At 40.8% G+C, this 23,645-nt stretch overlaps 3 protein-coding genes and 1 long non-coding RNA gene across 6 annotated transcripts; 3 read left to right on the forward strand and 1 right to left on the reverse strand.

Moving 5' to 3' along the window:
* Positions 1-226: 226 nt before the first annotated feature.
* On the reverse strand, positions 227-9,294 carry LOC103717593 (disease resistance protein RPS2-like). 3 transcript variants are annotated; one of them, XM_088719186.2, is made up of 4 exons: positions 9,056-9,294; positions 8,614-8,769; positions 7,157-7,299; positions 227-7,047 (listed from the first exon to the last, which is right to left on the reverse strand). In XM_088719186.2, exon 4 carries the CDS (start codon positions 3,526-3,528, stop codon positions 688-690), a length of 2,841 nt encoding a protein of 946 aa, XP_088575312.2. In that variant the 5' UTR covers positions 3,529-7,047; positions 7,157-7,299; positions 8,614-8,769; positions 9,056-9,294; the 3' UTR covers positions 227-687. The 3 variants fall into 3 exon arrangements, with proteins under 3 accessions (XP_088575312.2, XP_088575311.2, XP_088575310.2); XM_088719185.2 differs by having other exon boundaries at positions 7,727-8,769; XM_088719184.2 differs by lacking the exon at positions 8,614-8,769.
* A 1,645-nt stretch (positions 9,295-10,939) lies between these two features.
* Positions 10,940-15,637, forward strand: LOC149768159 (uncharacterized). The gene is made up of 2 exons (XM_089929863.1): positions 10,940-10,992; positions 11,585-15,637. Exon 2 carries the CDS (start codon positions 14,105-14,107, stop codon positions 15,467-15,469), a length of 1,365 nt encoding a protein of 454 aa, XP_089785989.1. The 5' UTR covers positions 10,940-10,992; positions 11,585-14,104; the 3' UTR covers positions 15,470-15,637.
* Positions 15,638-15,706: 69 nt separating this feature from the next.
* On the forward strand, positions 15,707-20,388 carry LOC149768160 (uncharacterized). The gene is made up of 2 exons (XM_089929862.1): positions 15,707-15,743; positions 16,336-20,388. Exon 2 carries the CDS (start codon positions 18,856-18,858, stop codon positions 20,218-20,220), a length of 1,365 nt encoding a protein of 454 aa, XP_089785988.1. The 5' UTR covers positions 15,707-15,743; positions 16,336-18,855; the 3' UTR covers positions 20,221-20,388.
* Positions 20,389-20,457: 69 nt separating this feature from the next.
* Positions 20,458-22,238, forward strand: LOC149768161 (uncharacterized). Its single transcript, XR_016400041.1, has 2 exons — positions 20,458-20,494; positions 21,087-22,238. It is a non-coding gene; the product is annotated as an uncharacterized LOC149768161 (long non-coding RNA).
* Positions 22,239-23,645: the final 1,407 nt, after the last annotated feature.

The following is a 23,645-nucleotide window of genomic DNA, read 5'->3' on the forward strand; positions in this document are numbered from 1 at the left end:
TATATATATATTAGAATGAATTGGTTACAAGATTCTCAAGGTAGAGTTGACTTTCTAAAATTAAGTTGAATTGCCATAAAAAATTGATTTTCCTCAACCTTTCCATGTCAGAAGAAAGGAAAAATGGTGGGAGGTGGTGGTTGTGGTGTAAACGAGGGCAACTTCGTGAAGGCCACGCATCATCCTTTTTTTTTTTTTTTGCATATTTTACTCTCCATCTTAAACAACATTTTGATATTTAATGCCAACCATTATTAGCTCAGCTCCTTTCATGAGAGATCTCAGTTACAAGTTGGAACCAGTTTAGGTCACAACTTATTATAACCTCAATCTCTTCCTTGGTATCAAACATGTCGATAGAAGGAAATCCAATCTCTAAAAGAAATAAAACTCTAGTAGAATCCAAACTTACGGTTTATATAGCTTCCTACAAATGGATTATTGCGGAGCTTTATGTAAGCGCAAATCGAACATCACAATTCATAAACTTCAATGTTTATGTCTCACAAAATCCCAAAATACATGTTCATGTAATAGAAAAATGGAGAACTCAACAAAAAGCCAAAGCATAAAGACTGAAAGAACAAACGCATGGAAATGCCCAGGGAAGCACCTCTATGGAGGAACAACTCATGTACCTCATAATTGTCCTACTTTGGTGGCCGAATTGGACAACCATTTTTTCCATCAGATTGGGGTAAAGTGGGCACAGAAAATTGCTTTTGAGTTCTCTTCCCACACCAGATTATTCCACCAAACTCGAGAACCACATATCTGTTTCAGTTTCTTTGCTTTGCAGCTGTGGAGCAATGGAAGTTCTTTCAGATTTGGACATGCTTCCACTCTGATGCTCTCTAGACAAGGAAAGTCCCTTGCAGGACAGATGCTCTCCAGCTTCGGTAGGTCGTTCAGGATTATTGTTTTGAGTCTAGAAAAGGGATCCTTGCAGCGCATTGGTCCACCAGTCTGCTCTTCTTTCACTTGCTCTATTTTATCGCTTTCGGACATGGCATTCAGTGCATCATAGCCTTCTTTCTTCTTTCCTTCTATTCCATCGTCTCCAGTCATAAGAGTTGGTCTCGTTGTCTGCTTCCCATTGATCCTCTCTTCTACAATGCTTTCCATCCCATGGCAATTAGATATAATGAGCCTTTCAAGGGATTCTAGATGTAGGACCCAGGTAACTCCCTCCAATTTGGGACATGAGTGGATAGTTAATTTGCAAAGATTCTGAAGGTGAAGGCCGGCTGAACTCACCAATACTTTCTCGAGGTTTGGAAGAATGGCCAGCGTGAGCACCTTCAGACAAGAAGGTTCCTGTTCGTTGTCGTCAGCTGTCAGCTCCTTCAACTCATTGCAGGAGTCCACAGAGAGCTCTTCAAGATGCACCATATGCTTCAAGCCGGAGAGAAGGATGGACTCCATGCCTTCGCAGTATTTCAGACTCAGAAGGTGTGTTGATTTCGCAAGTGGATCGGTCCCCTTTAACTTCCTAAGAACTGCTTCTGAATATATGGTGATTCCGAGGATATCCAGCTCTCTCAGATTATCTAGATTCAGGTCTTCCACTTCCCACATTCCATAATTACTCTTGTAAAGGTTCAGAACTCTAAGCTTGTCGAGCTTCGATATGGTGCCATTAGGAATCTCCTTCAGGGCAGAGGTTTTGCTCAAATTCAGGTGCCTCAGTTGCTTCAGAACCCATAGTCGCTTGGGCAGTGCAGTGATGCGCGTGTAACATAGATTGAGGTGCTCCAGGTTGGCCAATGCATCAATCTCCGGAAGCCTAGCGATAGAAGTGTAAGAAAGATCAAGGACCCTGAGACTAGACATGGATCTGAAGAACTGTGTGCTGAGTTTCTCCAAATTTGGGTTGTGTTGGATCAGCAAGGTGAGGAGATTTCCACAGCTTGGTGAGACAGGGAGCTTGATGAGATCATTGGACATTAGAGATATCCTCGTGAAACCTTTCCAGTCAACTTCCGGCGCTTCCTCCAAACCCTGACCTGCTTGCACCAGAAACTTCCCCGGATCGAGCAACCGGCGGCCCAGCTTCCGGATTATGTCATGCATCTTTACTTTCTCCGTGTCACTGCTCTGCAGCAAGCTTTTAGAAATTAGACTACGTATGATGAAGTACCCTTCATCAGATAGATCACGGTGGGTGGGACGCCCTCCGTCTGATAGTGCGGCAGGTTCAATGAGCCCTTCAGCTATCCAGTAATCCACAAGTTGATCTTTCTTGATGGAGCCATAGTCCGGGAAGAGGGTGCAGTACAGGAAGCATTGCTGCAACGTGTGGTCGAGCTTGTCGTAGCTGTATTTTAATTTAGCAAACACAAGATCATCAACACCAGGAATCCTTTCTGGAAATGCCTTCATTGCTCTCGCGGCATGTCTCCACTCCCTGGGGTGCTTCAAGCCTGCCACAGCCCTTCCAACGACATTGAGAGCAAGCGGCAGGCCCCCGCAGCTGCGGACGATAGCCATGGCGTGTTCTTTTACAGCAGGTTCCTCAACCACGCTCTTCGCTGTACTGGTCAAATTGCTGAGGAACAGCTTCCTTGCTTCTGCTTCCTCCAAGCATTGCATCTTGATCAAGCATTGATGGGCACCCATGGCGATGCACACATCCTTTGACCGCGAGGCGATGATCAGCTTGCAGTGGTTCTCCCTGCTGGGGGTGGGGATTCCCACAGCCTCCAGGCTGAATTCCTCCCGCACGTCGTCCAAGAGGAGCACAAACTTCTTCTCTTTCAAGGCCCTCAGCAGCACCTTAGCTCGTAAAATCTCGCTTTCGTTGTCATTCCATGGAAGACCCCACCTATCAGCGATCATCTGCTGGATATCCACCACATTCAGTGTCTCAGAGTTGGACACTTCGATGTTGATCACAACATGGTAATCGTCACTTTTTGTCCCCAACGCATTGTTGAATTCGTTGAGAAGTGTTGTCTTCCCAACTCCCCCCAGCCCCCAGATGCCAATGATGCTGTTATCCTCGTTGTCGAAGTAGTCCCGGAGCCGCTTCAGAACCGAAGCCAAGCCAAAGGTCGGTCTTCTGGGACGCTCCACGATGAAAGGCTGCTGTGGGTCGTTGGCTACCGAAGTGAGACCATTCCCTTCTTCATCTAAGCGAAGCACCTCCTGCAGCTTCTTGTTGACCTTCCTGCCGAACCGGTAGCGATGGAGAAGATTTGGGGTGCAGCGGCAGAGGCATCTCCCCAAGTTTTCATAGTCCTCGCGAGTAGGACTTTGTTGTGGGAGGTTTTTAGCCCTCTCCTGCCACAATGAGACTTTAGCTGAAGGAACCTTCTGCTGAACCAGAATTGCTTGCACCTTTGCATCAACGTCCTTCTGTGTGGCCTGTAAATTATCTGTCTCTGTTTCAAGGGAGGACCAATTTTTTTCCAGGCAAAGGAAAGAGCGGATCTCTTCAGCCAAGGGTTCCTCTAAATGGGACCAGACGGTTGGGCAGATGCATTGCAGGCCTTCACAAAGGAGGCAAATGGCAGAAGGATCCCCCATCCAAATAAATGAATGAAGGACTGTTTGATTGGCAGATTGAACAAACTAAATGATGGAGGGGCTGTTCTTATAAGCAATGCTGTGCACTCTACGGCCTGTAAATGTGGGGAACTAAAGATTTTTTTTTTTTTAAAAAAAAGAAGGTTTTTACTTGTGTAAGGACTTGTTCTTAGGTTCATGGTCATGGACTTGTTCTTCTTCTCTACCAAGACCAAGTCGTTCATTGCCATCAGCCTCACGGCCTACCTTCCTCTGTCCGTCAATACATGTGCATGGACTGAGGTTGAGTTGACCTGGTTAAAAGATAAATTAATTCAAGTCAAAGCGTATTTCCAGAATGAAGATCCATCGAGTTTATAATAATGAAAACTTATCATCAGGTCCCTGGATTTACGAGGACTTATTTTTCAGGCCCATTGGTTTTCAGATTTCAGAACAATCATTTTTCCTTTCCTTTATTTTCAAGTCCCTGGATGTACAATGACTTATGTTCAGGTCCTTCGACAAAATGTACAGGTCTCCACAGAATACTACTGGTTAATAGCATCTTTAATGAAAGGACGAGTACTTAAAAAAAATGTTACAGTCCATTTCCCATTTCCATATAACATTCCATCTTTTATTAAAAATAAGGTGAAAATGTTGCAATCATTTCATTGAATATTCAGTCTTATGTGCACATGAATTTGCCTAGTTGAATCTTGAACAAAGAACATTATATGGAAATGGCTTCATAAAGAACATGTGGTTAATTATCTTCTTCGGCCTGAATAAATGGCTTCATAAATGATCGATAAGTTTTGGTGACTCAATTAGATGGCTGCATCATGTACATATGTGATTAGCCTTGGCTATTGAAGTAGATGCCTCAGACCAACACAGAGGTATCTATCCCTAAATAATGTCAAAACGTACATAGCAAGGATAAAGATGAATCACAGAAAGAAAGTTACAAAAAGAAGCCAAAGGCAACTTCATGGAAGCAGTTGATGTAGCAGAAATAGTCAAGAAGGAAGACTTGCTCATCCATTGAGCCGTTCATCCCAAATGCAAAAGCCAGAACAAGTTTGGAGGCAAAGCAAATCAATTACCAGTGATAGTGAAAGGTTTGAGGCAGCCTAACAGCTGGCCCAGGATATTATTTTATTTCTTTATTCTTTTGTAGATAGTGGAGAGGTTCATAAAGATTAATATAAGTCAATTTTATGTTCTAATATACTTCCTTTTTTTTTTTCATGTGCAAGTCTAATCTCCTAGCTTATAAAAAAATGTTACATCCTCAGAAGGGAGAATGTTTGGCTAGCTTGGGTATGTATAAGATCTTTAAATAATAAAGAAGGAAAAATTTAACAATTATATGCTCGATTAGGAAGTAAGTGCCTATGGAATGATTAATGTATTGCAAGAAAACTCATAGATAGGATTAAAAAAATTAAACACCCTTATTTTCTACTTTTCTGTTGAACCTAATTTTATTCTTCTCTATCTTTTCTCTTTTGTTTGTTTCTTAGCTCTTCATATCGTGAAGAAAGAGGACAGAGGGAACATACTGGACCAGAAGTAATGAAACAGGATTCTTTTTCTCGCCCAAAAGATCATGGGAGCTGGACTGTGGAAATGCAGGAACCGCACACATTTTGAAGAGAACGTAAAAAAATAATCTTCTAAATAATTCATGCAAATGAGTCTGTCAAGGGCATATTAAAGATTGTGCAAGTATGTTAACAGATGAAATAGTCCGAAAAAAATCGATTAATTTAAATTTAACTTTTTCCAATAAATTGTAAATGCTCTATCTGAATGTTGGAATTGGTTACATTTACTTCAAAGATACCTTATTAGATTGCTTTGGGATTGCATATTTTTATATCGTACGAGGTATTAGGCGAACATAAAAGAAAAGAAAACAAAAAAAAAAAAATTAAATCCTTTTGCAAATACGAGTATTAGCATTTCAGATTAGTCCAAATATTGGTTGACATCAGCCAATCATATCTCATTGACATATGTGTGTGTGTACACACACGCATATATACTCGAGTATATCTCTACTCGGATTCAGTCAAGTATAGATCAGATGATGTGGGTCTCACACTGACAATCCAAACTATTGGATATGATCTACTATCTTTAAACTACTTATATACCAAAATCTATGTGATTTGAAGATTCCTAATCTATATAACAAATGGTCAAAAAAAATCTATTATTTTGTTTATTTAAATTATCTAATTTTTAACTATTTGATGAATAGAGTAGAGGTTTCCAGATTACATGATTTTTTGCATCATTTGAGATAAATGATGGTTTGGACGAGCTGAATATCCACAGATCCAGTAATGGTGCTAAATGTCTCAAATGCATTAGTTATAAGCTCCTCATCTTCTGCTCAATTAAAACAAGCAGAATGATGTCAGTACCAAGCATCTAAATGAAGACCATGGTTCGCACCTAACTCGATGCTTCTTGCTCAAAAGAAATATCAACTTCTATTTGCATATGTACTACAACGTTTATATATATTATAACAAGGGTTTCTAATGTTTATACTATTGACCCAAAATGTTATTACTTTTCACACTAATGCTTCAAATGCATTTTGATATTAAGCAATTCAAAAGTTACACATCATTGTAATTAAGTGAGCCTGTCAGCATTCTGGAGCCACATATACAACCCACTCTTATGTGGACCCTAACAGGGGAAGCAAGTTCAAGCTAATTGTTAGGATTAATGTAGGTTTCAGATGTGGGCTTGAGGGTACTAGTAGTGCTAATTTTTTTATAATTATTGCTATTAGGTATTAGGTACCAAGCAATAAACACTAATTGCTGGTTGTAATTGTTATTAATATTGTTATCATCCATCCAAAAAAAATATTACTATCATTATTGTTGTTATTATTGTAGTTTACAAAATATTACTAACACAAGATTGCAGCAAAACATAATCCTATCGAATGAAGCATTGCCCTCAATCCCCAGAAGAGCCAAGGCATCTTGTTATTGTCTTGCTGAACCTATGTAGTAATATGAACTTCAATTTATAACAGGCAATATCTCTGTAGAAAGTATGCATATATACACTACCATCAAGACTATGGACAACTGAAACATGAAGGTCGCCGTATCAATAATCATAAGAAAAAATAACCGTTCACCTTTCAAAACTATGGGAAGAGAACAAGAGACAACATCTGACAAAGATCTTAAACAGGTTGAAGCAAGCTAGTAAATGAAGAATCAGATATACAATAAATTGAATATTTTTTCAATTGTATTGTGATCTTGTATGCGTTGAGATACTGCTTCCAAGCCATGTCTATGTTGAGCCATAATAACCTCCTTATCTGGCATGAAAGAGAAGTTATGGATGATATTAGACACAGCAATAGCACATTGTTGCTTTTCTTCTCACCCTTCATCCAAATTAAATATGCCATCTTCATCAAACCATCATTCCACAGACTGCTGCTTTTTGCAGTTAGAAGCCTTTGTATTGGATGGACCACTTCCAAGACTGCCATTAAAATAATCCAATTTTGAACTTTTAAATTGTCAATGTAAATAAAAGGTGCCTGAGCATGATAAGTTGGCATGAAAGGAGAGACAGAACCAATACAACATACCCTGGTGAGAAGAGGGCATCAGTCCAGCTTAATGTTTCATACTCGTTCCGAAAATCTGTAACCACAGAATTTGCTCTCAATATTCTTACTCTTGGTGGCTTTGTATAGTCCCAAGAAAGAGCTATGTCATGCCAGCCATCAATCTGTGACATGAAAACATATGACATGATCACATTGCTCTAAATGCATTTAAAATCGCCAGAGGTGTGCTAGATTCTAGTAAAATATTCAATTTGACATATTTAAACCATATTAAAAGCACTAAAAATATACTCAAAGTACTTGAAGAAGGGAAATTCTAAAGCATTCTCGAAATTTGAGAATAATATGCAGGTCAAAAAATGTCAACATTTATTGGTAAATTATAACCAATCACAAAATTTCTCTCAAAGGAAAACCACTGAGCAAATGTCACTTTAGGTAAGAAAGTCGCTCGTTATCGACAAATTGACCAATATATGTAATAGGAATTAAAGCTTTCAAGTGCATAATGCAGCAAATGCATCAAGAAGAATTAAATAGTTCAAAAGATTAGGTAAAATATAGAAGATAAATAAAAGATAACAGCACCTGCAACTTGAAAGAGAGCATCTAGTAGTCCAGATATCTTAGCAAGGGGTGTTGCATCTCTATGGGGGTCATCCTTCTCTTTAAAAGAGAGCAACATAAGCATGTTCAAGTCCCATGTCAGCTGACTCCTTAACCCGCTTTCCAAAGCTAAGGCAATCCTCTAATGGTTTTGATATATGGGAAAGTAAACAAGCACAGCAATCAACAAGGGAGTCACACATTAACATCTATTGGTTCCACTTCTGCTTAGTACAAGTATGGTAAGCAACAAGTGAGTCACAAATTAACATTTATAAGTTCCATTTCTGCTCAGCATAAATTTTATTTAGCTATAAGTACATAATTACATAGGATTCCCTAAACATGCAGCAACCATCTTATTCACAGTAATATGAAGTATTTCAGAAACATATAAGAAAACGAGAAACAAGGTATCATCCCTAGACATAAGGTAACAGTATCTAAGATGAAACGAGAATGGTCGAGCCCAACTACAAGATCCACAATTTTGGTTCAACAAAGACCAAATAGAAGACAAGAAAAACCATAGTGCTGAGTCACCCTACAATCTAGAGACCTAAGACCGTAAGGCTTGACAGGGTTTGTTTGCCGGTACATAGATCAAGCTGAAAGTAATGTAACTCAAGAAAGTGGAAACTCCCAGAGTTTGGTTAACGACTAAAATCCTGCAACCCGTGTCCGACTTGCATGACCGCAAGCACCATGAATTAGCCTCCCAATATTACTAGACAAAGTTACTTCTCATCCTATTTTTCTTCCCCACTTCAGCCACCTAATTTTGCTCGACCAAGAAAGTCTACAAATACCTAACGTTCTTATTCCAGCAAAATAATTCCAAATCAAAAAATTAAAGTGCAGTTCAATACATCCATATGAGAGAAGACAAAGATTTGCAGCGACATCCCAGTGCTATCTTCTTTCAACGACATCAAACAATCAAAATCTAAAAGAAAGTTGAAACTGTGTTCACTTGCACATTTAACACAATCATCAACTCCATGACTTTTGTTTCCAAGATTTCCCTGCAAAAACACCCAAAATTATACAAGACAGTCCCAAAAGCTCTAAATTTTATTGCAAGAAAAAAAAAAGAACGATAATTAAACACTTGGAATTAATCGAGTCACAGTGCGTTGGAAATTCAAAATCTAAGTAAGTCTTAGCGCTGATTAATTGCCAAAAAAAATGTAAAGAATGACAAGAAAAGAGATGAACATCAACGCCTAGCTCTCCTATTTGAATAAAAAATACGAGGCATGCGTTTTAAGGAAGAAAGAGAGGGGACGGGAAATAGATCGAGAAGCTAACCCGAAAAGGATCCGGAGACTTGGAGAGAATGGCCGAGGAAAGAGGCCGAAGCAGCCGAATCGCTGCCGGCGGAGGCGGAAGCAGTGGCGCCGTCGGTGGTGGTGCTTCCGAACGTGCCCCTCTCCTGCATCTCTCCGCTCGCTTCTCCGACCTCGATGAGGTCGATTTTGGCGAACATGGATCGGATAGGGTGCCTCCAGGGCTTTAGTAAACGGGCCGGATATGAGTCCGATCCGGTATGCACCGATATGTTTATATCCGAAGATTCCGAACACTGTATTTTATAAACGAGGATTCGGGTTTGGGTTTACAAGGCTGGCGGGGTTGACCCGATCTGATCCTAATCCGATTAGATCGGACCCGACTCATATTTGGATTAAAAAATTGGACATAATCTAAATCTCAGGTTGAGCCTCCATCTTATATTTTTCAACCCAATCTAGCGTGACATGGCTCACCCGGTACAATATTTTAGTCAAATTTGTGTCAACAAAAAATAGGTCTAACCTAAACCAAACCTAATCTAATCTGATCGAAAAATCCAACCATATAAACCTCCTTTTTCTTCGCTCTAAATACCTTTATCAATTCATTGAATAAACTCTTATTTTAATTAATTTCGCTTTTTTTTATATCAACAATTACATATCCTCTCATCTATTTTTATGTACTTATATTTAATTATTTTATATTTAAATATTTGTTTGGTAGAATCTTACTATAATATCCTCGAATGTGAATATATATTTAATAAATTATAATTTTGAACAAGAAAAGATCCATTATTTGGAAGAAATTAAAAAATTTTGAATGAAAATTCAAGTTTTAGCTGGCTCTTTTTTAATTTTCTTTAACCTTTTTAGTGATTATATATTTAATTATCAATTATTATATTTTATTTTTAAAAAATAGTTAAATGCTTGTCTCGAACTACAAAACCACTCTATTGAATGGTGTCCAATTCATATTTGACCCTAATCGGACCCAAATAACTTGTTGGATCTAATATGCTTTACATGGATCCATATTGACTTGATCCGATAAACTAAAGAATTGAAGTTGGGTCCAAAATCATGACCCAAATATGAAATTAGGTTGGATTAATATCAAGCATGCTTGTTTGCAACCCCACTCCTAAGTTTCAATAAAATGAGTTTTGCATAAAAAAATATTTAACTAAAATGCTTGAGTATTTCAAAAGGTCATCTAGTATTAGTACAGTGAATTGTTATTGCAAGCACCTCAATCACTTTTATGAGTAATTTTTTTGAATTACGGTAGTATTGCTCTTCATTGAACCCTAGCAACTTTGAAAATTGCCTCAAAAAAAAATTATTTTGTTTTCAAAACATATTACATCCATTTCTTTACAAAATGATAGTCTTAAATGATTTTACTCTATCGTCCTAGTACCAGATTCTTTAACTATACATCAAACATTCAAGCTATGCATATTAGGCTTTTAAATTTGTGCATCATTTATCAAACCCTTGGGCACAAAGGTAAAGTTATCTTAAAAATCCTCAATAAGTATCATTTTGCAAAAATAAAATAAATCTGAATTTTTCTAGCAAAACAAATAATTAAATACTTTTAATAAAAATTACTTTAATAAATATATTTCTAACTATGAGTCAATAAGGGACATAGGTGTGTAAAGAGCATTGCAACTAATGGAATGATTTACAGTGGATACATGTAATAACCCCAAATTTTTTTTTTATATATAAAAAGGGATAGAATAGTCCTTTAAAATTAATATAAGGGGTAAAATTGGAAGGAATCAAAAGATAATGGCATAGTTGTAGATGCATTGAAGTGGTTAAAAGAAGAAGAAAAAGAAAAGGTAGGAGATCTCGGTTGCACTTCCAGCTGAAGGGAAAAGTGTAGATCTCCTTCCCCTCTACGCAAGGACCTCGATTTCCAAAAAGAAAAAGGTAAATATCCATCCCTATCTAGTCTTTTGATGACATTAGGCTATACAAAGGGTGGATATAGTCTAGAGGGGTCGGATAAGGGTTGTAGAGGCGGTTAAAAGAGGAAGAATCGGATTTTGACAAATTTTTCCGGCACTACGGAAAAACTGTGTCGAAGTCCCAACTTCGGCGAATTATTTAGAGGGTCAAACGGCCTCCGATGATGATGCATGTTATCTCTTTGGAATCCTCTATGAGTGTAGAATGTTAGGTAAAAATTTCATCAATTTTGGAGTCCTGAAAGTGGATCAAAACCGGGATGAAGTAACCCACTGTCAGTTCGGGTTACTGTTTATCCGGGTGGAAAATAGGGGATTTCATGCTATAATAGAGTATTAAGCCTAGATCAAGCTAAAAGGGACCTTGTACTCATGCAAAGGAGTCCCTAATACACATAAATGGTGAGTTAATTAATTAAAAAGGAAAAGAAGAAAGAAAAGAAAAGATTTAGGGAACAGGGGAGTTGAATCAATTAAAGTTCCCTATGTTATAAATGGCACGTAGATTATAGCCCTTGATACAGGACTAAATGTATTATAAATGCATGTCACAGTTGGGCAAGAAGTTAGAGAGCAAGAAGAAGAAGTTCCCCACTGCCAGCTGTAGATTTTTGGAGGCGTATCAGGGCTGTGCCAGATTGACAGGTGAGTGGGAGTCATGTACTTTGCACCATGAGCATTCCTTATTCATTTTCATGAATGTTGCCAGTGTGACTTGATTCCACCTAAGCCTATTGATTAATTGTTGTTGTAGATTCCTCTATATTTTGTTCTTCATACTTGATTATTCTGTACATGCATTCGAGGGAACATTGAGAGGAATTACGATGGATCTGAATTGGAAAATGACATCTTTTGTAAAGTGATTTCATTTCATCTATTTCAAAGACTTGTGAGTGGGAGTCATGTACTTTGCACTATGAGCATTCTTAATTCATTTTCATGAATGTCGCCAAGTGTGAATTGATTCCACTTGAGCATATTGATTGATATTGTAGTAGATTCCTCTATAATCTTGATTCTCCATGCTTGATTATTCTGTACATGCATGTGAGGGAACATTGAGAGGAATTACGAGGGGTTGATGAGTAATCAAATTGATTCCGAATTGTGAAATGACTTCTTTTGTAAATTGATTTCATTTTCTCTATTTCAAAGACTTGTAGAGCCCTTCTCATGGTATATTGAGTTGCATTGTACTCCCGTGATTCCTCACTCCCAACCCTGATGTTAGTTTATGATTGGGTCATGATCGAGTGAGTGGTAGTCTTGATCATACTCCTTTTTAGTAGAGTATTGGGAGGGTGCATTATGGCATTTATGCATGGCTTGGCAGTATCTGCAGGACACCTATAGTCGATGGGGGTTGAACATCGGCCTTTGTGCACATAGTAGCCTTCTGGGTGGGCGGAGCCCAGTCCCTTCCTAGGGGGGGACACGGCCCTAGGCGTAGGATCGGCCGGTCCTACGACTTATATTCTGCTTGCCGCCGGGCATAGTAAGACCCCGCGAGGTGCAGTATGGCTTTCCGCGGATGTAGAATTCCCGCGAGGTGCCGTTTAGTATGTAGATGTGAGATGGATTTCTGTTCTGGATACTGGCCAGCATTTATATGATCAGTGTGGTGTCTTATCCTGCATATGCATGTGACAGTAGGGAGTTGTTGCTGGTTCGCCTGGGGCGTAAAACCCACCTCCCGATAGCTGTCTAGCATTTATGTTATCGGTATGGTGTCTTATCCTGCATATGCATGTGACAGTAGGGAGTTGTTGCTGGTTCGCCTGGGGCGTAAAACCCACCTCCCGATAGCTGTCTAGCATTTATGTTATCGGTATGGTGTCTTATCCTGCATATGCATGTGACAGTAGGAAGTTGTTGCTGGTTCGCCTGGGGCGTAAAACCCACCTTCCGACAGCTGTCTAGTGATGATTTACATATTGGTGTGGTGTCATATTCGATATATGCATATGGCAGTAGGAAGTTGTTGCTGGTTCGCCTGGGGCGTAAAACCCACCTCCCGATAGCTGTCTAGTGATGATTTCAGCATATTGACACCTGATTTGTATGTTCCAGCATTATGATCTGTTGAGCATATTCATGAGTAGCATATATGTTTACTTGATTATTCCATATATGCTTCAGATGAGTTGATATTGATTGTGGTGATATTGATGATTTACTCCATATTCTCTATGTTGAGATCATGTTCATCTTGTTATTGATCTTGAGATTTCATCTCGAGCCATGATTATATTCTGTCTCATGTGCATAGTACTCTCTACTCCACTCACTGAGTATTTATATACTCACTCCCCAGTTTGGTGTTTTTGATTGCAGGGCAGGTATTGTATAGAGAAGAGCAGGGTTAGAGATTGCCTGCTAGCTGTGCCGCTCCATAGTGTAGCATAGTATAATGTAGATAGAGGTTTATCCCCTTTTGGTGTATTATAAACCTTCTGTTGTATTTAGTGTATAGTTACAGTCATAGATCCTGTTGTGGATATGGGTTTGACCATGGATGAAATGGAAACCAGATTTTTATATAGATGAGTTATATGCCTGAGATGATGTATTGATATATATTGTCCAGGTTCATTATGTGACAGATTATGTGATTGCTGCTCTGACAGGTAGCATTGTTGTATGTAATGAGATAATCCTGACAGGTCACCATAGGAAAGGTGATCATTTTGTGCATGTATCATGCCAAAATTTTCAAGATTTATTGATGATTGATAGGTAGTAGGGTTCTACGCGGTGGCTGGTGGCCTTATGCCTACCCGCACCCTAGGACCGTCGCGGCGGCCCGCCGGGAACGGGGCGGGGGTCGTGACAGAGGTGGTATCAGAGCAAAGGTTAAGAAGAGTCCTGTCAGAGCAATAGGATGAGTCAGGATTAAGTATAGGATTATACTATGGAGCATAGGATTTTTCTGTATGTTATTTTATGAGTCATTTACAACTCAGTAAAATATATCATGACTCAGTGTGTAACGACCATCCTCTCTTTTTGACTTTTTTAGAGAGATATAAAGAATACCTCTAAGGAGAGGACCTGCTCGTCCTGGAAGGAGGATGGAGCCAGATATAGCATTGGATGCGGGTTCTGCACATGTCGAGCCCCAAAGAGAAAAATCTCCTCCTGCAGACAGGCGGAGAGTTGATGATCAAGGGGAGGTAGGAAATAGAGATGCATTGATGGAACAGTTACTGACGAAGAATCAGGCTCTGAGAGAGCAGATTGCTCGGGGGAAACCTCCTGCCCCGTCAGTAGTATCCATCTCACCTCCTGTACGTGTGCCAAGAAGTTTGGCCAGGCGGGCTCTAGATGATGAGGGGATTACTGTACAGGAATTTCTTAGGCTCAGAACCCCGGAGTTTAAGGGGGAAGAAGGTGAAGATCCTCAGAGATTTCTGGAGGAGACTGAAAAGATGATACAGAGACTGCCCTGTTCTGATGCAAGAGCTATAGAACTTGTAAGGCTCACAATGAAAGAAGATGCCTGGGGCTGGTACCAGAGGCACGTGGAGGACAGATTGTACAGTAGGAATCCTCCAACCTGGGAAGAGTTCAGGCAAGCAGTGATGGATGAGTTCTTGTCTCCAGCTGAGAGGCAGAATCGGGCTTTTCAGTTTGAGAGGCTGAAGCAGATGCCCGGAATGAGCGTATCTGAGTACGCTCGTGAGTTCACTAGATTGGGGAAGTATGCTCCTTACATCATCCCCACTGAAGCTGCCAGGATAGAAAGATTCAGGCGAGGTCTGATTTCCCCACTTTATAATGCAGTACTGGCAGTAGAGGTCCCCACCTTGTCTAGGCTGATAGATAAAGCAAAACAGTGGGAGACCAGAAACAAAGAGGAAAGAGCTGAAAGAGAACAGAGGAAAATGAGTATGGGGAAAGGGCAAAGCAGTAGAGATAGATCTGAGGGAGTAGATCTCTCGGAGGGCCCGATGGAGCAGTCTGTACGCTCAGCTCCACCTGCCCCACGTAAGAGGAAATGGAGGAAAAGAGGTCAATCACAAGATACTTTTCTACCATCAGTACCTCGTCCTCCAGTCACTATGGCCAGAACTGAATCTAGGTTCCAATCATGGCCAGTATGTGGCATATGTGGGAAGCAGCACCCTGGCAGATGTAGAATGGGTCAGGGAGTGTGCTACAGATGTGGACAGCCGGGTCATTTTGTCAGAGAATGCCCGCAGGGTGCCACCCAGCAGTTTGTGCCTTTGGCATCCTATCCTTCTGTGCAGATGGACATGCCTAGTAGTAGGGAGCCTGTAGGCAGAGGTAGAGGTCAAGCACAAACATCACAGCAGAGTGCTGGACCATCTCAACTGTCAGCTCCAGTAGGCAGAGGGCAAGGAAGGGTGTTCACGGTAAATCCACAGGAGGCACAGACATCGAATGCAGCTATGACAGGTAATTTACTCTTTTAAATTCGAGGACGAATTTTATATAAGGGGGGGAGGATGTAATAACCCCAAATTTTTTTTTTATATATAAAAAGGGATAGAATAGTCCTTTAAAATTAATATAAGGGGTAAAATTGGAAGGAATCAAAAGATAATGGCATAGTTGTAGATGCATTGAAGTGGTTAAAAGAAGAAGAAAAAGAAAAGGTAGGAGATCTCGGTTGCACTTCCAGCTGAAGGAAAAAGTGTAGATCTCCTTCCCCTCTACGCAAGGACCTCGATTTCCAAAAAGAAAAAGGTAAATATCCATCCCTATCTAGTCTTTTGATGACATTAGGCTATACAAAGGGTGGATATAGTCTAGAGGGGTCGGATAAGGGTTGTAGAGGCGGTTAAAAGAGGAAGAATCGGATTTTGACAAATTTTTCCGGCACTACGGAAAAACTGTGTCGAAGTCCCAACTTCGGCGAATTATTTAGAGGGTCAAACGGCCTCCGATGATGATGCATGTTATCTCTTTGGAATCCTCTATGAGTGTAGAATGTTAGGTAAAAATTTCATCAATTTTGGAGTCCTGAAAGTGGATCAAAACCGGGATGAAGTAACCCACTGTCAGTTCGGGTTACTGTTTATCCGGGTGGAAAATAGGGGATTTCATGCTATAATAGAGTATTAAGCCTAGATCAAGCTAAAAGGGACCTTGTACTCATGCAAAGGAGTCCCTAATACACATAAATGGTGAGTTAATTAATTAAAAAGGAAAAGAAGAAAGAAAAGAAAAGATTTAGGGAACAGGGGAGTTGAATCAATTAAAGTTCCCTATGTTATAAATGGCACGTAGATTATAGCCCTTGATACAGGACTAAATGTATTATAAATGCATGTCACAGTTGGGCAAGAAGTTAGAGAGCAAGAAGAAGAAGTTCCCCACTGCCAGCTGTAGATTTTTGGAGGCGTATCAGGGCTGTGCCAGATTGACAGGTGAGTGGGAGTCATGTACTTTGCACCATGAGCATTCCTTATTCATTTTCATGAATGTTGCCAGTGTGACTTGATTCCACCTAAGCCTATTGATTAATTGTTGTTGTAGATTCCTCTATATTTTGTTCTTCATACTTGATTATTCTGTACATGCATTCGAGGGAACATTGAGAGGAATTACGATGGATCTGAATTGGGAAATGACATCTTTTGTAAAGTGATTTCATTTCATCTATTTCAAAGACTTGTGAGTGGGAGTCATGTACTTTGCACTATGAGCATTCTTAATTCATTTTCATGAATGTCGCCAAGTGTGAATTGATTCCACTTGAGCATATTGATTGATATTGTAGTAGATTCCTCTATAATCTTGATTCTCCATGCTTGATTATTCTGTACATGCATGTGAGGGAACATTGAGAGGAATTACGAGGGGTTGATGAGTAATCAAATTGATTCCGAATTGTGAAATGACTTCTTTTGTAAATTGATTTCATTTTCTCTATTTCAAAGACTTGTAGAGCCCTTCTCATGGTATATTGAGTTGCATTGTACTCCCGTGATTCCTCACTCCCAACCCTGATGTTAGTTTATGATTGGGTCATGATCGAGTGAGTGGTAGTCTTGATCATACTCCTTTTTAGTAGAGTATTGGGAGGGTGCATTATGGCATTTATGCATGGCTTGGCAGTATCTGCAGGACACCTATAGTCGATGGGGGTTGAACATCGGCCTTTGTGCACATAGTAGCCTTCTGGGTGGGCGGAGCCCAGTCCCTTCCTAGGGGGAGACACGGCCCTAGGCGTAGGATCGGCCGGTCCTACGACTTATATTCTGCTTGCCGCCGGGCATAGTAAGACCCCGCGAGGTGCAGTATGGCTTTCCGCGGATGTAGAATTCCCGCGAGGTGCCGTTTAGTATGTAGATGTGAGATGGATTTCTGTTCTGGATACTGGCCAGCATTTATATGATCAGTGTGGTGTCTTATCCTGCATATGCATGTGACAGTAGGGAGTTGTTGCTGGTTCGCCTGGGGCGTAAAACCCACCTCCCGATAGCTGTCTAGCATTTATGTTATCGGTATGGTGTCTTATCCTGCATATGCATGTGACAGTAGGGAGTTGTTGCTGGTTCGCCTGGGGCGTAAAACCCACCTCCCGATAGCTGTCTAGCATTTATGTTATCGGTATGGTGTCTTATCCTGCATATGCATGTGACAGTAGGAAGTTGTTGCTGGTTCGCCTGGGGCGTAAAACCCACCTTCCGACAGCTGTCTAGTGATGATTTACATATTGGTGTGGTGTCATATTCGATATATGCATATGGCAGTAGGAAGTTGTTGCTGGTTCGCCTGGGGCGTAAAACCCACCTCCCGATAGCTGTCTAGTGATGATTTCAGCATATTGACACCTGATTTGTATGTTCCAGCATTATGATCTGTTGAGCATATTCATGAGTAGCATATATGTTTACTTGATTATTCCATATATGCTTCAGATGAGTTGATATTGATTGTGGTGATATTGATGATTTACTCCATATTCTCTATGTTGAGATCATGTTCATCTTGTTATTGATCTTGAGATTTCATCTCGAGCCATGATTATATTCTGTCTCATGTGCATAGTACTCTCTACTCCACTCACTGAGTATTTATATACTCACTCCCCAGTTTGGTGTTTTTGATTGCAGGGCAGGTATTGTATAGAGAAGAGCAGGGTTAGAGATTGCCTGCTAGCTGTGCCGCTCCATAGTGTAGCATAGTATAATGTAGATAGAGGTTTATCCCCTTTTGGTGTATTATAAACCTTCTGTTGTATTTAGTGTATAGTTACAGTCATAGATCCTGTTGTGGATATGGGTTTGACCATGGATGAAATGGAAACCAGATTTTTATATAGATGAGTTATATGCCTGAGATGATGTATTGATATATATTGTCCAGGTTCATTATGTGACAGATTATGTGATTGCTGCTCTGACAGGTAGCATTGTTGTATGTAATGAGATAATCCTGACAGGTCACCATAGGAAAGGTGATCATTTTGTGCATGTATCATGCCAAAATTTTCAAGATTTATTGATGATTGATAGGTAGTAGGGTTCTACGCGGTGGCTGGTGGCCTTATGCCTACCCGCACCCTAGGACCGTCGCGGCGGCCCGCCGGGAACGGGGCGGGGGTCGTGACAGAGGTGGTATCAGAGCAAAGGTTAAGAAGAGTCCTGTCAGAGCAATAGGATGAGTCAGGATTAAGTATAGGATTATACTATGGAGCATAGGATTTTTCTGTATGTTATTTTATGAGTCATTTACAACTCAGTAAAATATATCATGACTCAGTGTGTAACGACCATCCTCTCTTTTTGACTTTTTTAGAGAGATATAAAGAATACCTCTAAGGAGAGGACCTGCTCGTCCTGGAAGGAGGATGGAGCCAGATATAGCATTGGATGCGGGTTCTGCACATGTCGAGCCCCAAAGAGAAAAATCTCCTCCTGCAGACAGGCGGAGAGTTGATGATCAAGGGGAGGTAGGAAATAGAGATGCATTGATGGAACAGTTACTGACGAAGAATCAGGCTCTGAGAGAGCAGATTGCTCGGGGGAAACCTCCTGCCCCGTCAGTAGTATCCATCTCACCTCCTGTACGTGTGCCAAGAAGTTTGGCCAGGCGGGCTCTAGATGATGAGGGGATTACTGTACAGGAATTTCTTAGGCTCAGAACCCCGGAGTTTAAGGGGGAAGAAGGTGAAGATCCTCAGAGATTTCTGGAGGAGACTGAAAAGATGATACAGAGACTGCCCTGTTCTGATGCAAGAGCTATAGAACTTGTAAGGCTCACAATGAAAGAAGATGCCTGGGGCTGGTACCAGAGGCACGTGGAGGACAGATTGTACAGTAGGAATCCTCCAACCTGGGAAGAGTTCAGGCAAGCAGTGATGGATGAGTTCTTGTCTCCAGCTGAGAGGCAGAATCGGGCTTTTCAGTTTGAGAGGCTGAAGCAGATGCCCGGAATGAGCGTATCTGAGTACGCTCGTGAGTTCACTAGATTGGGGAAGTATGCTCCTTACATCATCCCCACTGAAGCTGCCAGGATAGAAAGATTCAGGCGAGGTCTGATTTCCCCACTTTATAATGCAGTACTGGCAGTAGAGGTCCCCACCTTGTCTAGGCTGATAGATAAAGCAAAACAGTGGGAGACCAGAAACAAAGAGGAAAGAGCTGAAAGAGAACAGAGGAAAATGAGTATGGGGAAAGGGCAAAGCAGTAGAGATAGATCTGAGGGAGTAGATCTCTCGGAGGGCCCGATGGAGCAGTCTGTACGCTCAGCTCCACCTGCCCCACGTAAGAGGAAATGGAGGAAAAGAGGTCAATCACAAGATACTTTTCTACCATCAGTACCTCGTCCTCCAGTCACTATGGCCAGAACTGAATCTAGGTTCCAATCATGGCCAGTATGTGGCATATGTGGGAAGCAGCACCCTGGCAGATGTAGAATGGGTCAGGGAGTGTGCTACAGATGTGGACAGCCGGGTCATTTTGTCAGAGAATGCCCGCAGGGTGCCACCCAGCAGTTTGTGCCTTTGGCATCCTATCCTTCTGTGCAGATGGACATGCCTAGTAGTAGGGAGCCTGTAGGCAGAGGTAGAGGTCAAGCACAAACATCACAGCAGAGTGCTGGACCATCTCAACTGTCAGCTCCAGTAGGCAGAGGGCAAGGAAGGGTGTTCACGGTAAATCCACAGGAGGCACAGACATCGAATGCAGCTATGACAGGTAATTTACTCTTTTAAATTCGAGGACGAATTTTATATAAGGGGGGGAGGATGTAATAACCCCAAATTTTTTTTTTATATATAAAAAGGGATAGAATAGTCCTTTAAAATTAATATAAGGGGTAAAATTGGAAGGAATCAAAAGATAATGGCATAGTTGTAGATGCATTGAAGTGGTTAAAAGAAGAAGAAAAAGAAAAGGTAGGAGATCTCGGTTGCACTTCCAGCTGAAGGAAAAAGTGTAGATCTCCTTCCCCTCTACGCAAGGACCTCGATTTCCAAAAAGAAAAAGGTAAATATCCATCCCTATCTAGTCTTTTGATGACATTAGGCTATACAAAGGGTGGATATAGTCTAGAGGGGTCGGATAAGGGTTGTAGAGGCGGTTAAAAGAGGAAGAATCGGATTTTGACAAATTTTTCCGGCACTACGGAAAAACTGTGTCGAAGTCCCAACTTCGGCGAATTATTTAGAGGGTCAAACGGCCTCCGATGATGATGCATGTTATCTCTTTGGAATCCTCTATGAGTGTAGAATGTTAGGTAAAAATTTCATCAATTTTGGAGTCCTGAAAGTGGATCAAAACCGGGATGAAGTAACCCACTGTCAGTTCGGGTTACTGTTTATCCGGGTGGAAAATAGGGGATTTCATGCTATAATAGAGTATTAAGCCTAGATCAAGCTAAAAGGGACCTTGTACTCATGCAAAGGAGTCCCTAATACACATAAATGGTGAGTTAATTAATTAAAAAGGAAAAGAAGAAAGAAAAGAAAAGATTTAGGGAACAGGGGAGTTGAATCAATTAAAGTTCCCTATGTTATAAATGGCACGTAGATTATAGCCCTTGATACAGGACTAAATGTATTATAAATGCATGTCACAGTTGGGCAAGAAGTTAGAGAGCAAGAAGAAGAAGTTCCCCACTGCCAGCTGTAGATTTTTGGAGGCGTATCAGGGCTGTGCCAGATTGACAGGTGAGTGGGAGTCATGTACTTTGCACCATGAGCATTCCTTATTCATTTTCATGAATGTTGCCAGTGTGACTTGATTCCACCTAAGCCTATTGATTAATTGTTGTTGTAGATTCCTCTATATTTTGTTCTTCATACTTGATTATTCTGTACATGCATTCGAGGGAACATTGAGAGGAATTACGATGGATCTGAATTGGGAAATGACATCTTTTGTAAAGTGATTTCATTTCATCTATTTCAAAGACTTGTGAGTGGGAGTCATGTACTTTGCACTATGAGCATTCTTAATTCATTTTCATGAATGTCGCCAAGTGTGAATTGATTCCACTTGAGCATATTGATTGATATTGTAGTAGATTCCTCTATAATCTTGATTCTCCATGCTTGATTATTCTGTACATGCATGTGAGGGAACATTGAGAGGAATTACGAGGGGTTGATGAGTAATCAAATTGATTCCGAATTGTGAAATGACTTCTTTTGTAAATTGATTTCATTTTCTCTATTTCAAAGACTTGTAGAGCCCTTCTCATGGTATATTGAGTTGCATTGTACTCCCGTGATTCCTCACTCCCAACCCTGATGTTAGTTTATGATTGGGTCATGATCGAGTGAGTGGTAGTCTTGATCATACTCCTTTTTAGTAGAGTATTGGGAGGGTGCATTATGGCATTTATGCATGGCTTGGCAGTATCTGCAGGACACCTATAGTCGATGGGGGTTGAACATCGGCCTTTGTGCACATAGTAGCCTTCTGGGTGGGCGGAGCCCAGTCCCTTCCTAGGGGGGGACACGGCCCTAGGCGTAGGATCGGCCGGTCCTACGACTTATATTCTGCTTGCCGCCGGGCATAGTAAGACCCCGCGAGGTGCAGTATGGCTTTCCGCGGATGTAGAATTCCCGCGAGGTGCCGTTTAGTATGTAGATGTGAGATGGATTTCTGTTCTGGATACTGGCCAGCATTTATATGATCAGTGTGGTGTCTTATCCTGCATATGCATGTGACAGTAGGGAGTTGTTGCTGGTTCGCCTGGGGCGTAAAACCCACCTCCCGATAGCTGTCTAGCATTTATGTTATCGGTATGGTGTCTTATCCTGCATATGCATGTGACAGTAGGGAGTTGTTGCTGGTTCGCCTGGGGCGTAAAACCCACCTCCCGATAGCTGTCTAGCATTTATGTTATCGGTATGGTGTCTTATCCTGCATATGCATGTGACAGTAGGAAGTTGTTGCTGGTTCGCCTGGGGCGTAAAACCCACCTTCCGACAGCTGTCTAGTGATGATTTACATATTGGTGTGGTGTCATATTCGATATATGCATATGGCAGTAGGAAGTTGTTGCTGGTTCGCCTGGGGCGTAAAACCCACCTCCCGATAGCTGTCTAGTGATGATTTCAGCATATTGACACCTGATTTGTATGTTCCAGCATTATGATCTGTTGAGCATATTCATGAGTAGCATATATGTTTACTTGATTATTCCATATATGCTTCAGATGAGTTGATATTGATTGTGGTGATATTGATGATTTACTCCATATTCTCTATGTTGAGATCATGTTCATCTTGTTATTGATCTTGAGATTTCATCTCGAGCCATGATTATATTCTGTCTCATGTGCATAGTACTCTCTACTCCACTCACTGAGTATTTATATACTCACTCCCCAGTTTGGTGTTTTTGATTGCAGGGCAGGTATTGTATAGAGAAGAGCAGGGTTAGAGATTGCCTGCTAGCTGTGCCGCTCCATAGTGTAGCATAGTATAATGTAGATAGAGGTTTATCCCCTTTTGGTGTATTATAAACCTTCTGTTGTATTTAGTGTATAGTTACAGTCATAGATCCTGTTGTGGATATGGGTTTGACCATGGATGAAATGGAAACCAGATTTTTATATAGATGAGTTATATGCCTGAGATGATGTATTGATATATATTGTCCAGGTTCATTATGTGACAGATTATGTGATTGCTGCTCTGACAGGTAGCATTGTTGTATGTAATGAGATAATCCTGACAGGTCACCATAGGAAAGGTGATCATTTTGTGCATGTATCATGCCAAAATTTTCAAGATTTATTGATGATTGATAGGTAGTAGGGTTCTACGCGGTGGCTGGTGGCCTTATGCCTACCCGCACCCTAGGACCGTCGCGGCGGCCCGCCGGGAACGGGGCGGGGGTCGTGACAATACAATGAGACTATCTGGCTTTGCTTCTTTATATTCATATTGATAAAAAAATAAATTAAGTTTTCAGGTCTTATTGTCTAATAAAATATATAAAGACGAGAAATAAATATTGGCGGCCAGGTCAGTTTATAAATATGATGTCATCAAGTTTTTAATAAAATTTAAATTTTTAGATATGATGAGAAATTTTTGAAAAAAAAACAGACTAATGGCGACAGAGGATCGGAGGATCTTTGATACTTCCATCGTCAGCGCGGAATTTAGAGCCGCATGAGAG

Source organism: Phoenix dactylifera, chromosome 3 (assembly GCF_051530095.1).
Source record: "Phoenix dactylifera cultivar Ajwa chromosome 3, Ajwa_hap1_PhDact_Kaust_v1.1, whole genome shotgun sequence".
NCBI lineage: Eukaryota > Viridiplantae > Streptophyta > Magnoliopsida > Arecales > Arecaceae > Phoenix > Phoenix dactylifera.

Excerpts from the sequence above, each read along its gene's own strand:
- LOC149768159 (XM_089929863.1), top strand. The coding sequence starts at position 14,105 with ATGGAGCCAGATATAGCATTGGATGCGGGTTCTGCACATGTCGAGCCC.
- LOC103717593 (XM_088719184.2), bottom strand. The coding sequence starts at position 3,528 with ATGGGGGATCCTTCTGCCATTTGCCTCCTTTGTGAAGGCCTGCAATGC.
- LOC149768160 (XM_089929862.1), top strand. The coding sequence starts at position 18,856 with ATGGAGCCAGATATAGCATTGGATGCGGGTTCTGCACATGTCGAGCCC.